Source organism: Ixodes scapularis, unplaced genomic scaffold (assembly GCF_016920785.2).
Source record: "Ixodes scapularis isolate PalLabHiFi unplaced genomic scaffold, ASM1692078v2 PGA_scaffold44__24_contigs__length_19508400, whole genome shotgun sequence".
In the NCBI taxonomy this organism is placed as follows: Eukaryota; Metazoa; Arthropoda; class Arachnida; order Ixodida; family Ixodidae; genus Ixodes; species Ixodes scapularis.
This window is the reverse complement of record NW_024609873.1, coordinates 4636107-4651961: the sequence shown is the minus strand read 5'-3', so window position 1 is coordinate 4651961 and position 15855 is coordinate 4636107. Positions and strand designations below refer to the sequence as shown.

At 45.1% G+C, this 15855-nt stretch overlaps 1 protein-coding gene across 3 annotated transcripts in view; it reads left to right on the top strand.

Annotated features, from left to right (window-relative positions):
- Positions 1-14646, top strand: part of LOC115314398 (ORM1-like protein 3) — a 32576-nt gene extending 17930 nt beyond the window's left edge. For all 3 annotated transcript variants that reach the window (XM_029973451.3, XM_029973454.3, XM_029973455.4), the window contains one exon: positions 14024-14646. In XM_029973451.3, coding sequence (XP_029829311.2) covers positions 14024-14159 — 136 coding nt within the window. In that variant the 3' untranslated portion in view covers positions 14160-14646. The remainder of the gene's footprint in view (positions 1-14023) is intronic.
- The last annotated feature ends 1209 nt before the right edge of the window (positions 14647-15855 follow it).

Genomic DNA, 15855 nt, shown 5'->3' with positions numbered 1-15855 from the left:
TGGCACAAACAGCTAAGTTGAAGTTGGTGCCATTTGGCACTATTTGTAGACAACGTTTAGTCCACTAAGCTCGCTTCAATAGTAAGCTTATCAACAAAAAACCTTCGCGCTCAAAGACCACAAGGACTGAAGACAGCCGCTCTTTTCGTGGTCGCACTTGATAAACAGGGACCACGAGGAGGATTGGGAGAGCCATAAGAATGGGCAGACGGCGGCCATGTTGACTATAGTGGAACCGAAAAACCCGACTGTAGCCTCAACCCAGCTTGTTTATTGCGTAGGACGTAGTATTGAGGCCACGGGGCAAAATCAAAACAACTAAAATGGTGGTGACTAGGCTCGTGGCACTATTGCGGCAGCTGTTTTGTGGCTGTAAACTGAGGAAATCACTAGGGCTGTGCGAATATTTGAAACTTCGAATACTTCGCGAATAATGCTTGCTATTCGATTCGATTCACTTCGCACTTTCGCTGTTTGAAGTAGTATTTGAGTTTTTCGAATACTTCAGAAACTACGAATAACGCAGAACTCGCCGATTAGTGTCAACTCGCGGTTGAGTTCCGTCTTGTTTTTGGACTGCGCAATACGGTTTCAAGCTTGGCAAATCCAAAAAGCCAACAAAGGTTTCCTTTTTTTTATGATGCACTGGAAAGGTATTTGCGGTAACGCGATCTGTCCTCTGCTTGCCATGATGTCTGGATTCTGGAGTTAGTGAAGTGGTCGTGACGCAAACGCTGCGATAGATTTAATGAAGTTTGCAATGGCACGTGCATTGTCGTAAGCACAAACGCGACGAACCACTCTCACTAGTATGGATTCGAATATGGATTTACGACTCACCTCGGCTATCGTTGATATCTGGTTTGTGTTATTTTCCGCTTTATTTCCCGGTTCATCAGTTTGCTGGTATTTCTTTTATTTAATTCTACCCGTTTTCACTGATAAAAGTGAGACTGTATTTTTTAATTTATTGTTTCTTTGTGTCGCCCTCTATCGGCAGAACTATTGGACACGGAAAGAGATGGCGCAAAGTCAGGGCGGCTGTGCGGTGCTATCGCACGATCAGCACTATCTCCTAAAAAAATTAGGTTATGTGTATGCTTATTCAGCCTAGAACTTGGTCTGCCTCCAGTGGTGACGAGTTTCCTAGCTGTAGATGAGAAGTTTTGCCAGCGCAGTACAACTACTAGCCTGGGGCCCTTAAGGTGCACCACGCAGTAGTAATACACGACCACACACCGATACGATGCTCATCCGGATCGAAACTTGCAGAGGTGGGGATTGAACCCAAGACCCTGAGTTCCGCAGTGCGAGTTTTCGCTCCATGTTCTCAGAGCTGGTGTGCTCTAGCCCACTTGGCCACCGATCCCTCCCAGCACAATCTCCAACTCTGCTGTGGACTGCCGTCCCGCCTTTGCTCGTGTATTTCGGTTTACGTTCACGCGGTTGCGTTCACCCGCGTAAAAAGATTTTGCACAAAGTCAGTGCAGCGGCGCAACGCGGCATTCAGCTTCGTATTGTGGCTTGCGAACCAGCCAACGCTTGTCTACTTTCGTTTATGTACACGTAGCTACGTTCATCTGCGACGCGATCTCCGACTGCGTTATTGCTTGCCGACCTGCCTACACTTGTCTACTTTCATTTACGTTCTGTAACTTCACTCCTTGAATGGTGTTTTAAGACTGATCTTTTATTTCATCTGTTTTTTTATCAATCACATGTGTGGCATTCTTTCTTATTGCAGTGAAATTGACCTTTTCATAAATGTTTGTTAAAAAAAAAGAAGATTTAAAAAATTCCAGATGTGTTTTGATTGACCCTTCTTGTTTAAGAGGCAACACTGCTTCTAGAGCTTTTTTTAGATATAACTTGTGATTAAATTCAAATCAAATTTACATAGCTTATCTGCCATTACAATCTGACTACAAATATGTGCTTGGTTCAGATGTAACCTAATCAGTTTTGTTATAATTAAAAATATAACTTGCAAGTTTTATGGGAGGGATTAAGGCAAATTGAAATACTGAAATAAAAAAAAAAATAGCATATTTTAGGGAACTAAAAGGTATGTGGAATACAATAAGGCATAAATGAAAGCCCTAGGATGCTTTATAAACGTTTTAGGACACTATTGAACTCCCCAGTTTCAAAATGATTTATTGCAGGATGCCCAAAAGGCACCTAAAAAGCCTGATGCCCTATTTATTATATTTGAACCCCTTGTTGCATACGTCACACATACACCCACCAGAGAAAAAAAAAAAAAAAAAAAAATGAAGGCTAGATATGTGCTTTTTTTGAGCAGATATCTAGCCTTCATATTTTTGCTTCATGCTTTTTGCTCGAACTGTGCCGGTGATAGCTCTGGCCATAGTTTTGTTTTCCAGATAAGCTTTGAAAGGCTGAAGCCGACCTATAGAAGATAACATTTTAAGTCCATTTTGGTTATTCTGGACAAAATTCTTCTACTCAGAATGTTATAGGGTCATTAACGGACATGGTGACGTCTAGATACGTGACGCTGACTTTGACGGGCGATGTATTGCCTGCCAAATTTAGTGGGTGACTCCACTTCTCTGTCGCTTTTTGGTGTTTGTTTTATGTCAGTCTTTTGCTACATTGCCAGGCCTATCAGATATTCCACGAACAGAATGTATATTTAACAAAAAGCCGGAGAATTAAAGGAAAAAAAAGCTGTTGTTTGAAAATATTGTACTAGTACCATTCTGTAAGCACTTACAGTGTGCTTGGTTGCACCGTTTCCTTCATGATTGCATCTGGACTGGACGATCCAAAGGTCAAGGACATTTTGCTTTGTCGTTCTCGAGCTGGGAGGATAGCTGCGACTCTGTCACTTTGGTTTGTTATCAGATTTTGGAGATGTGTGCAGTCCGTTTTGTGTGACACGCACAAAGAAAGAATGACTGGGGGGGGGGGGTCTGGGAAAGTCAAACACCCCTAAACAGAACAGGCGTTTTATCTCTCTTGTTTGTTGACTTTGTTTGGTTACGAAAACCTCTCATATGCAGGTTTCTTTTGAAAGCGCTGGGTGCAGTGGTTGGTACTGTAGTGGACTATAGTAGGAGACGACGACGAGAGGAGAATGAGGGCCAGAGCACGAGACTGACAGGATCTCGTGTGGTTAGTCTGCTGCAGATATCATTCGAAACCACTTCACATTTTAGGAGCATTAAACAAGTTATAAATGGTGACCCGGACAAAACACCTTCGCCTTCGGTGCACCGTCATGAGCAACATCGAAGACTCCACGGCAGGCGAAATCTCATCCGTACATGTTCGTCTTCCAAAGTAGTGCACCGCCAATCCAAAGCTATGGTTTGCTCAAGTCGAAAGCCAGTTTTCCACGTATCGCATCACTTCGCAAATCCGCATGTTCCACTAAGTCATCGCCGCTCTTCCACCTGAAATAGCGACCGAAGTACAGGATTTAATCTTCGTTCCACCACCGAACGAACCTTACACCACCTTGAAGACGGAACTGGTGAAGCGCACGTTCGGAATCTGAACAGTGCCGACTACACCCACTCTTGACAACCAAAGAACTCGGCGACCGCAAACCGTCGCAGCTGCTCAGACGCCTCCAACAGCTCCTCGGCGAGAGAGCAGCATCATTCGACATGTCACTTCTGAAGGAACTATTTCTTCAACGATTACCGACCGATGTTCGCATGGTGCTTGCCACGACATCAGACCTCCAGTTGCCCGCCCTGGCACAGCTGGCAGACTCTATTATGGAGGTTGCCACGCCACTGGTAGCAGAGTTGTGTCAATCGCAAGTATCGACAAGAGCATCTGTTGATTCACCATCGACCAATTTCTCTACAGAGCTGCACCAGCTACGGGATGTTTTCCAACGAGAGTTGACTGAACTCAGAAATGGAATAGCTGCAGTTTCGTTGCACTCTCGATCAACATCGCGGCAACGCAACAATGAACGCTACCCTCGGAACCGCTCAATTTCACCGCAATCCAGGTTCTGCTGGTACCACCGGACATTCGGAGACAGTGCCAGAAACTGCACACCACCGTGCGCAGCGACGGAAAATGCAAACCCCCACCACTAGAAGCGGCGAGTGGTGCTGGGACGGATGCTGGCCGCTTATTCTTCGTCACAGATCGTGATACCGGCCAGCGTTTTCTTATCGACACTGGTGCTGAAGTAAGCGTACTGCCCTCATCTGCACTTCCTCGCCAGCCTCAGTAACCCCACCCCTCCCTTCAGGCTGCCAATAAAACATCCATTGCAATCTACGGTAAGTGAGTTTTGACGATCAACATCGGACTGCGGCAAGTTTTCCAATGGGTATTTTTAGTCACGGACGTTGCCTACCCAATATTGGGTGCTGACTTTCTCACGCATTTCAACCTCATTGTTGATATGTAAACAAGCGTCTAGTAGACCCAACACTGATCTCAAGGTTCAGGGAATAGCACTGATCCACGTCCTAACCTCTGATCCACGTCCTAAAGAGCGCCAAGAGGCAGATTCGAAGTATGAGACGCTACTTCAGCATTTTCCATCGTTAACCCACCCTCATAACTTTCAACATCCAATCAAACATGACGTGACCCACCACATTGTTACAACGGGCCAACCTGTTTATGCTCGACCACGTCAACTACACTTGGATCGCTTGTAGGTGGCACAACAGGAATTCGCTCACATTCTTGAATTGGGAATCATACGTCCATCATCAAGTCCATGGGCATCGCCTCTACACATGGTGCCGAAAAAAAAAATGCCTGGGGATTGGCGATTTTGTGGTGATTACCGCACCCTGAACAACTCAACAGTACCGGATCGCTGTCCCCTCCCACAAATCGAAGATTTCACGGCATCCCTTCATGGCGCTAAAATATTGTCCAAAATTGACCTCATCAAAGCGTACCATCAAATACCTGTACACCCTGCTGATATCTCCAAGACCGCCATCGACCACGTAACTCGAGACCTTCCCTTTTGTTATGCATATCTTGATGACGTCCTCATCTACAGCCTCAATCCTAAAGAACATTTGGAACATCTCAAACTCCTTTTTCATAGGCTTGATGAATATGGCTTCATAATTAACAAGGCCAAGTGTGAATTCAATGTCACCGAAATCAACTTTCTCGGCCACCACCTCGACCAGCGTGGACTCAACCTCTCGACGAGAAAGTCAAGGCTGTTTAAGATTTCCCCTGTCCCACCTCCATCCGGAAACTTCGGGAATTCTTGGGTTCGATTAATTTTTACCGACGCTTTATTCATAACTGCGCTGAGAGACTAAAACCATTAACCGACCTCCTCAAAAGCACCCACACACCTTTGGCAATGCTTCAGTGGTCTGCCAAAACGGCACAAGCATTTGACTGAGCAAGACAAACGCCAGCCAAGGCCAGTCTCCTATTCCATCCGAGGCCCAATGCCCCGCTCAATCTTATGGTTGACGCTTCTAATACTGCTGTTGGGGCCATCTTGCAGCAGTATGTTGGAACAGATTGGCACCCCATTTCATTCTTCTCAAAGAAGCTGGAACCTGCACAGTGCCGCTACAGAACTTTCGGCCATAAGCTCCTCGCTATCTACCTGGCTTTCAAACACTTCAAACATTTTTTGGAAGGCTGATATTTTTTCATACCCACGGATCACAAACCATTTACCTTTGAGTAAAAATCTGCCAGCAATAAGTTTTCTTCACGAGAAACACGTCACCTCACGTACATCGCTGAAATCACAACGGACATTCGACACGTCAAGGGACCCCATAATCCAGCAGCAGACGCTCTCTCGCGCATTTCAGCTATACTTTCTATTGCAAGACCTTTCCATCTTCCATTGACTTTAATGAAATGGCTTCTGCACAGCAGAATGACGATGCCAGTGCTTTGCTTAGTCAATTTTCTAACAAGTTGAAGCTTGAAAAAATCACAATCCCGCTTGGTGATTATACTCTTCATTGTGATGTATCAACTGGAGTGCCTCATCCAGTTGTCCCTGTGGCGTTCCGCCGCCAGGTCTTTGATGCACTCCATGGATTGTCAAACCCCGGCATAGGCGCAGCACAACGCTTGGTCAGTGAACGTTTCCTTTGGCATGGCATAAATAGGGACGTTTGGGAATGGACACAAACATGTCTAGGCTGTCAAAAATCAAAGATTCATCGCCATACCTCAGCTCCTTTTCAATCCTTCTTGGAACCGACCACCCGTTTTGATCACGTCCATCTTGACATAGTGGGCCTATTACCTACGTCAGAGGGCAACACCTACATACTTACCTGTATTGACAGATTTACTCGTTGGCCAGAGGCTTTCCAGATTCTCTACAGTACAGCTGCTACCATCGCACAGGTATTCATGAGCGGATGGGTGGCAAGGTTTGGTGTACCATCCAGCATAACAACACATCGGGGATGACAGTTTGAATCATCTTTATTTCGTTCCCTCGCACAGCTTCTTGGTGCCCAACAGATACACACAACATCATATCATCCCATCGCCAACGGCATGGTTGAAAGATTCCATCGATCACTCAAGTCGTCACTCAAGGCACAAGAGGATCCAACAAATTGGGCCAGACACCTGCCTCTTGTTCTCCTTAAACTTCGATCGACAGTCAAAGCTGATCTCAACTGCAGGGCAGCAGAGCTCGTTTATGGCACCACTCTATGCCTTCCCAGAGATTTTTTTACCCCGACCGATCATAAAGTCGAGCTTGATCCCGGAACCTTCGCTAGCGAACTAAAAGCTCTCATGAGGCAAGTTTGGGCAGTGCAACCAAAGTACAGTCGAACCTCGATATAACGAACTTCAATGTAACGAAATCCTCGATTTAACGAAGTATTTTATTTTTCATAATTTCTTGCCCATAGACCCCATGTATTTTTAGTCCCTATATAACGAAGTCTATTTTGCTGCTATTTCAATATAACGAAGCGCCATTGCCATAGAAGGCAATAAATAAATCAACTCTAAAAAACAACTTCGCAAAAAAATTGTGGTTAAAAAAAAAATTATGCGCAAACGCGAGCGCTTGATAGGTTACTTCACGGGGACAGCCTTCCAACGTTCCTAGGCTGCCCGAGGATGCGGCGCCGGTAGCGCCGGCGAGGCATGCGGCAAAGCGGATTCCGCGAGGCTGGCCAGAAAATGCCGAGCAAAAAGTTAACTCGGCATAACAGCATCACCACTGACATTCACTGATCATCATAGTCCACTGTACCGCGGGTAGCGCGGGAGCCAACTTCAGCGGGGGAGTGACGTGATGGCGCGACTGCGCTGACCGCGCGAACCGCGCGACCGCACGGGCAGTGCCATCTAGGAGAAGACCGAAAAGACCGATTATCGTCTTGCGAGCGTGATGTAAAGCAAAGGCGCAAGCACACTGTGGGCGCAAGGGGGCAAGTAAACTGTGCGGTCAAGAGTGCTGTGTAGGTTGGAAACATTGGCACCGCCTAAACCGCCTAAACTAAACAGCTTTATTTGTTAACCGGGCGGTTCACTTACGTGCTTGCTGCCATAAGGAAACGTAAAGTTCTTTCTTTGGATGAGAGAGCAAACGTTTTGGACGCCATCCTGAAGAAACTGCCGAGATCACGAGCACTCGGGAAGTGCTCGACGCAATGGACGTACTGAGGAGGTAGTACACGGCGTCGTATGGGCAGCAAGATGCCGTGCAAGTAGGGAGGCTCAAGTGAGGGTGGGTGCAACTGCTAGATCGGCGATCACGGGACATGGACGCCATTTAATTGCTAAATTTTGCTGGGAGTCTATGGGGCAAAGGTTCGTTTTCTTTCCTAACTCGGGTCATAGAAGCCCATTAAGGTGCTTGAATATTTTACACGAGGTATAAATGATTACTTTGCCATAGCCACCAGTTTTGTTCCGATAGGTTAAGTATTTTTTTAACGCGAAAAATCGTAAATTCCGCCATCTTGGACGTTGCTGCTTGTCTGGCAACTTTGCTTTCTCCGCTCGACGTTTGCAATTCTCGGAGCGAGAAGGAAGCGAGAGAGGCTGCGCCAAGGCGCTCGTTGCTTGCAATGGGAGGCGAGAGGAGGAAAGGCGCATGGAGCAACCGAGTTGCAACAGAGCGGGCGCCTGCTGTCGTGCAGGCAACACTGGCGCATATCCTTTCTCGAATCCTCTCCCTCAGGCGCCGCCATTAAATTGCAAACGCTCTCCAGGTTTTGAGTTGCGCCCACCCTCACTACAGCCTCCCTACGTGCAAGCGCTCTGGGCGCTCGAACGCCGTATGACGCCGCCGACGCCGCTGCTACTGTCGGACGAGGCGCAAGCAAAACTCGCGGACTACGTTGCCCCTAAATAAATGTCATTTTCGGTGAGTTTTCATACCCGTAAAATGTTTCGGAATTTTGTTTTTTGCATGCTAAAGCCAAATTTCGATTTAGCGAAATTTCAATGTAACGAAGTAAATTGCGAATTTTACCGACTTCGTTACATCGAGGTTCAACTGTACTAACAAAGGATGTCGATTTATGTGCCACAAGATCTTCAAACATCCACGCACGTTTTCGTCCAACGAGATGCAGTTCGAAAGCCGTTGCAGCAGCCATATGACGGACCATTTCAAGTCATCGAACGACTAGACAAGCATTTTCTCCTAGATTTAGGTGGTCGAACAGACACCGTATCTGTTGACTGACTTAAACCGGCCCACTTGGCAATAGCCACCAAGACTCGCTCAACTCGTCATATTTCTGGTAGCCAACCGTCTGAATTTCCTTTTTCCACGACTACACACAAGCTCCTCCATCGTCACGTCACGTGGGCTCCGCCTCTCTGCACCCTGCTTTCCTAGGAGGGGGGCACCTGTAGTGGACTATAGTAGGAGACGATGACGAGATGAGAATGAGGGCCAGAGCACGAGACTGACGAGAGCTCGTGTGGTTAGTCCGCTGCAGATATCATTAGGAACCACTTTGCCTTTTAGGAGCATTAAACGAGTTATTGTACGATTTTCTTAGAATCGGACAACAACATTATAATTAAAGGGCAGGGAGGATAAACCTAGCAATGCTGGCAAAGTTATTGTTTCGCCTGCCGGGAACTTTGTTCCTGCAGGATTGGATTAGAAGAATATTTTGCAAGCTGATTAATGGCGTCAATTTTATCTAATTATATGCTACAACAGAATAAATGAAGTTTAGTCAATGCGGTGATTTGATTGCTGCACCAAATTCCTGCTACATCTTGCTACATGTCACCAAAATACGACGAATTAGCGGCAACATTGCGCCGAAATGCAATTTCACTTTATTATTACTAAAAATATAATATCTCGGACCCTGCTACACGACCAAATCATTACGGGTGGCTTGGGTGAATTTTTAGAGCCTTCCATTATCACCTCAAATAACACATTGCTCGATTTTATCTGCATCAGACACAAACATTACTCGGAAGTCTCGCAATATTTCTCATGTCCGTGGTCTATTCTGGCGGGTTAGTTGACTACGTTGAGTGCGCTTCTCGCCGTGCTTTGGTGCACTGCAGTGAGGTGAGAGCCGCTCAGTAGGCATCGCGATTGTGGGTATCTTCCTTCGCCGCAGCACAACCGCGTGCTAAGGGGAAAGCACTCCTCCAGAGCGGGATGTTGCACACAAATACATTGAATGTAAAAAAACAACAAAAAAAAGATGTTATATCGAGTTTTAATGTAGCAATTCTACTTTTCAGTAAAAAGTTATGAATAAAACAGCGGCTAGTATATATAATAAACGGCCGTATTCTGCCGATTTCTTTTTCAAATTCTAGATTAGTGTACTTGGGTTGCAAAAAGCAGAAGTATGCAGGCAAGTTGGTTAGGAAACGTTACAACCTAGACCCTCAGATGCGGGGAAATAAAATGACGCCTTCTTTTCCGTTGCTTTATTTCTCCAAGTCTCGGGGTTTAAACTATGATACTTGGGTAGGTGAGGAGATTTATATGAACTCTTCTGTAGATTCATTTTTTATGTCCACTTTCTTGTTTAGTTATCACCTTTATATCGGTTTTATCGGTGCTATGTCGCAGTTAATAGAGAAGATTAAAACTAAATTATCTGGGGCATTGGGGGGAAACTTTTAAGTAAGTGCAATGAGTTTGGCTGGATTTCCAGGAGGCATATTTTTCATTCACATTCCAATTTTTGTTATATCAAATGTAATTGATGTTCAAAGTCAAATGACAAACGCTTTCTTTTTATCTTAAAGGGCAACTCCACTTCATTTTTGATATTTAGAAAACTATACAGCCCTTTTCAGTATCATATAGGAAGACCCCCATGTCAAATATTACAAACTAATTCCGTCTATACAGGGTGTTTTTCTTTAGCTGCACCAAATTTTCAAAAAAAAAAAAGAAAAGGAACGTGAGATAGAGTAATTTGAGCCCTGGGGAAGTGTTAGTGGCCATGGCGGCCTCTAGAAAAAAGGTGAAATTAGGTAATTAGTTAGCAAATTAACTAAAACATTTTAATTAACTTTTTAATTTTTCACTTGGGGGCACATGATGTATTTAGAGGATTGAAGATCGGCCACAGTATGGTCTAGCCATGTCGTCAAATATGGATAAAAAAATTCCTAGTAGGCGCTACGGGGTCGAGAAATGTCATTTGGTAAATGGCGTTAAGCTGAAACTAAACAGGAAAGAGTGCCGGTAAAGTTATTGCTCCGCCCTTCCGGGCATGCGATTCGTCATTATCGCTGCCGGCTCGCCTAAGCAAGTGGAATTGGCCGCGATAATGATGAATCGCATGCCCGGAAGGGCGGAGCGATAACTCTACTGGCGCTCTTTCCTGTTTAGTTTCGGTTTGATGCCATATACCAAAGGAACATTTCTCAACCTTGTAGCGCCTACTAGGAATTTTTTTATCCAAATTGGACGACATGGCTAGATCATACTGTGGGTGATCTTCCATCCTGTAAATGCATTAGGTGCCCCCAAGTGAAAAATTGAAAAGTTAGTTAAAACATTTTAGGTGATTAGCAAACTAATTACCTAATTTCACCTTTTTCTAGAGGCCTCCATAGCCACTAGCACTTCCCCAGGGCTCAAATTACTCTATCTCACGTTCCCTTTTTTTGAGAATTTGGTGCAGCTAAAAAAAAACCCACAAAAACACGGAGGAGGAGGAGGAGGAGGAGGAGGAGGAGGAGGAGGAGGAGGAGGAGGAGGAGGAGGAGGAGGAGGAGGAGGAGGAGGAGGAGGAGGAGGAGGAGGAGGAGGAGGAGGAGGAGGAGGAGGAGGAGGAGGAGGAGGAGGAGGAGGAGGAAGGGAGGGAGGGAGGGAGGGAGGGAGGGAGGGAGGGAGGGATGTCACCGTTGGAGCGCCGTGCGAAAAAGGAAGACGTGGCGCGCTGCTTGTAGGAATGCGAAAGCATTTCTACACAGAAGCAATTTTAAGTGGCTCTGCCGGATTTTTTTTTTGTGTAATTGGGAGGGTGCTTTAGAGTTTGTTTTGTTAGAGATTCACAATTCTCGGAAATTAAAAGTTTAAGACATACACTAAATTCATTAGAAAATCCCCGGTACAGAATTTCTGCAGCTGCTCTTGGCATTGGCACCCTTGCGATCGGCAGTACCAATTGTCCTGCAACAAATCTTGAAAGCAATGTTACTCGAATGAATGTCGGTACTTTGGAATAGCCAAACTCTTGGTGCATAAAACCTTCAGCTGTCCTTCCCATCTCATGATATGTACAGGTTCACATTTTTCACTTTTATGCTAGCACAACACCTCCTTCCTCTAAAAACATGATTGGTATGGCTGAAACTGGAAACCGAAACAGTGACTTTTGTTGTGGTCCAGAAATGCATTGTTTGGCCCTTTGTACTGAAGGAACCTTGACGAGATAAATAGGAAACTCCCTCTTGTCAATGATTCAAGATAAAAAACAAAAATTGATTTGGCTTTTTTTAGGACCACTAACAGGTGCTATGACAAACTTTTTTCATCAAATATTATCTTTTTTGCTTTTTATTTTGCATTGTGACCTCAAAATTGAGTTATTTTTTGACGATGAATTCAAACTGTCTAAAATTTTACCAGCGAGTGCTTTTCCCAGTTTATCGGATTTATCCGAAAACACGGAACCCTGATTATAAAGTGGAGTAAAGAGGAGCACGGATTTTTGCCGATGCAAGGTCGTACTGCACATAGACGTGGAATTTATTTTCGTTTCATTATTATTGAATTGTCTCCTCGTTGCCACCATTTTGTTTTTACGAAACGCCGCACCGCCCACACCGCTGCTGCGAGTGTGATAATGGACCTCGCGTCGCCACCCGTGCAGCTCACACATTATTATTCCAAACCGTTTTTCAATGAATCGGTAACCGCCAAATTAGATTATAGTTTTTTTCTGCTTCAGGTTCAATAACTAATGTTCGCTTTAGGTTTTGATTTTGTTCTGGTTTAGTCAAAAATAACAGTTCTGATCTGTTTTCTTTTTTTCTTGGGTCCGGGTCGACACTTTGATTCTGTGTAACCTACTTTAGCTGTATGATTAAGATGCATCAATCGTACTATAAGTGTTTAAGGCTGTTATGTTGCTTCCTTTCATCTTTACTTCATAATGGCTTTCATTACATATAATGACTGTCGCATTGTTCCGAGTAGACTTCCAATCCATCTGGTGGAAAGCGGAGTTTTGTGAGGTGGGACAGATCTCACCCGGATCATTTATCATACTGCAATGTGCATTCATTATATCTGGTTCTCACACAGTGGAATTGGAGGTGTTTGCTAGACACTTGTGGACACTTTTTGGAAGGCCTTATGCTTGTGTATTATGCCTTTGTCAGCTTGATCCAGAAAGCTACAGTTGTGTTTCATGGGCCCCCCAATGATGCAGACACCCCACAATGTAAATTTCGGACTGGGGGCATACATGCATTTTTGTCTTGTTATGGATGACTGACATTATCGACGAATTTCGGGAGGGACCCATTCGCTTCCATAGCCACAGTCACTGTGACAGAGGCCAAAGTGCACAAAGCCAACGATTTTCCTGCCTTTGTTAAAACCTTTGTCTTGGAACACTGCTGATGGATGACAAATCTTGTACACAACTTATTTTTTGTTTAGACTACCAGATGGCACTAACTTTTAAGCAAATTTAACTGTGAAACCGGAGAGTTGCGAGCTGCAAGTTGGCCGCCCCTGCTATAAATGTTCTGTGAAATTTATCATACTTCCTGGAAAGTCTTATGAAATAGGAGCAGATCTACGAGGCTCTATTGTATTTGTTGTTCCCCAGGAGGAGAGTTCTTGTTACCGAACTTGGTTATTGTAATGGGTTTGTGAAAACCTACGCACAATCTATGCAGAGTGAAAGTTTGTCTGCTTCTTGCACAGGGATTGCAATGATGTCAGAATGCCAAGCTCTTATTGGCCGATTGAAAGAGAAATTGCGGGTGGACCTCAAAACAACTAGCAGTGAGGTCTACCCACTATCCTTTCAATCAAAGCCAATCAGAATGTGGCGTCATTGTAACGTTGCTGCAACCCTTGTGCAAGAAGCAGATGACTTGCTCTCTGCATAGGGTCTAGAAAGCAAATTAATGCAACAAAAAGACAGGACAGCATTAATTGAGTCTACCAGGTGTGAGCAAATGAGTTAACTTTATAAGTGTCCCTCGCCGCTCCCCTCCTTGAATGACAAAACGCATTGGTTTAACACGTAGAGGTCATTTAATGACGTTCCTCATTGCCCGCAACTCGCACGACCAGGCACACTTGTTCGCCTCACGGTGGAGATATTCAGAGATGGTTTAACATGCGAGCAACCTGGTTGGACGCTTTGTACCACCATAACTCAGAAATGTAATTCTGATGACGTCACCCTTTACTTTCACACACTCGATTTCTTGCACGGTAAAAGCGTGCTGGGAACGAAATAGATTAGCAAACAGCATTTGCGAATTATTCAAAGACTGGAATATTTGCGCAGCGCTACCGTACGCATTTCTCTTACGGTTGCCTCAACTAAGTGTGAGAACGCCGTTCTCCTTGCAGGTTCTTCCTGACAAGCTTCTACACCAAATACGACTCGGTGCACTTTGCGGTGAACTTCTGCTCACTCATGTTCGTCCTCATCCCCAAGCTGCCGCAGTTCCACAAGGTCCGGCTCTTCGGGATCAACAAGTATTGAGCGACCGACGCACCGAGAGCGCCGGGGACGTGGCAACTGCTCGGCAGTCCCCAGCCTCTACTCAGGTCCCATTGCCCCCCGTGCGTCTGGCCGCTGAAGCGCCGTGCACTAATTGGCTTGGGCAGCAGTCAACGATCGCAGAGCGGCGGTGTTTGGAACTCAGTCTTCCCGTCGTTGGAAGCATTTTTTTTTCGACTGTGCCCAATACTTTTTGGAGTTGTGTCGTCTCACAATAATCTGAGTCTTGGCAGTCGTTGGAGTGAAATCTTGTTTGTTGTTATTACTATGGCTTATAGAGGTATTAGCAGTCGGTTTTTGTCTGCACAAGGCCCAGAGTTCTTCCTAGTGTTTTAGCTTCTGAGATGAAGTGCAAGTCAACCGCATGTATTTGTTGTGGTAGGATGTGGGCTTGGCTGTATTATGGCTTGAAAGGTTTGTGATAAGAAAGTGCCTTCCTATGATTTAATAAATGGGATCATTCTGTATGCATGTAGTTGTGTGGAAGCAGTTTTACTTTTGTAGGCTGTGGAGTATTGGTTAAGCGCTCAACTCTCCTACTGTGAGTGGAGGAACTGCTGCATTTATTTTGGCTACAGTTAAATGTAAATTGTATTTCTCAAAATGAAGACATGTTGCTACAGACATATCACCCCGATTGCCAAGAGCAAAAAAGCCATTGCCTGACAACCCATCCTATTTCTCGCTCTGCCCCCTGGGGCTTAACTGCAAAAAAGGCACCGGCGTAAAACACCTCCCTGCTTAACTCTCGTCTCATCTCAATCTATGGGCTCTAAGCATCCTAAAATGACTACATGGGCTGACGAGAATGGTTTTAGGTTCTCTCCGGAGAAAACTGTTTGTGTTCCTTTTTCTTTAAGGCATGGCCTCTGTTTAGATCCTACACTTTTTTTAAATGGAAACAACATTGCTGTCAAAACGGAGCACTAGTTTCTAGGAGTTACTTTCAACCGTACACTTACCTTTATTTCGCATCTCAAACAGCTCAAGCAAAAACTCTGCAGGCATCGAACATACTCAAAGTTCTTTCGCACAAGTCGTGAGGCTCGGATAAGAAATGTCTCCTTCGTCTATATTCTTCTTTCATTAGATCCCGCCTTGATTATGGCTCACTTGTCTACGCCTCTGCGAGACCGTCTGCTTTAAAAATGCTCGATCCAGTACATCACCTTGGGCTGCGTTTGGCATCTGGTGCTTTTCACGCCTCCCCTGTGCTTAGCTTGTATGTTGACTGTCATGAAATGTCGCTTGAAAAAAAGGTGACAGCTGCTTAGCCTCACCTATGTTTACAAAAGTTCTAGAGTTGTGCGAATATTCGAAATTTCGAATATTAGTTCCGAAGAATACACTATTTGATATTCGCTTCGAAAAGAACTGCACCATTCGCGTTTTTCGAAGTGTTGATTATGGCGGGTTAGCCCCGTTGAGTGCGCTTCTTACCAAGCACCGGTGCGCGGCGGAGAAGCAAAACCCGCGGAAGTGAGCTCCGCGGGGGTTGCTTCTCCGCATTACATCGGTGCTCGCTAAGAAGCGCACTTAACGGGGTAACCCGCCGCGATAAACAATATTGTTATTGCGTGCTCAAGAAAAACATACATTCAAAGCGGGATGGTGCACCCGTGCAGACTGTATTTGAAAATAAATGGAAACTTTGTGAATGTGCGTATCTACATTGTAG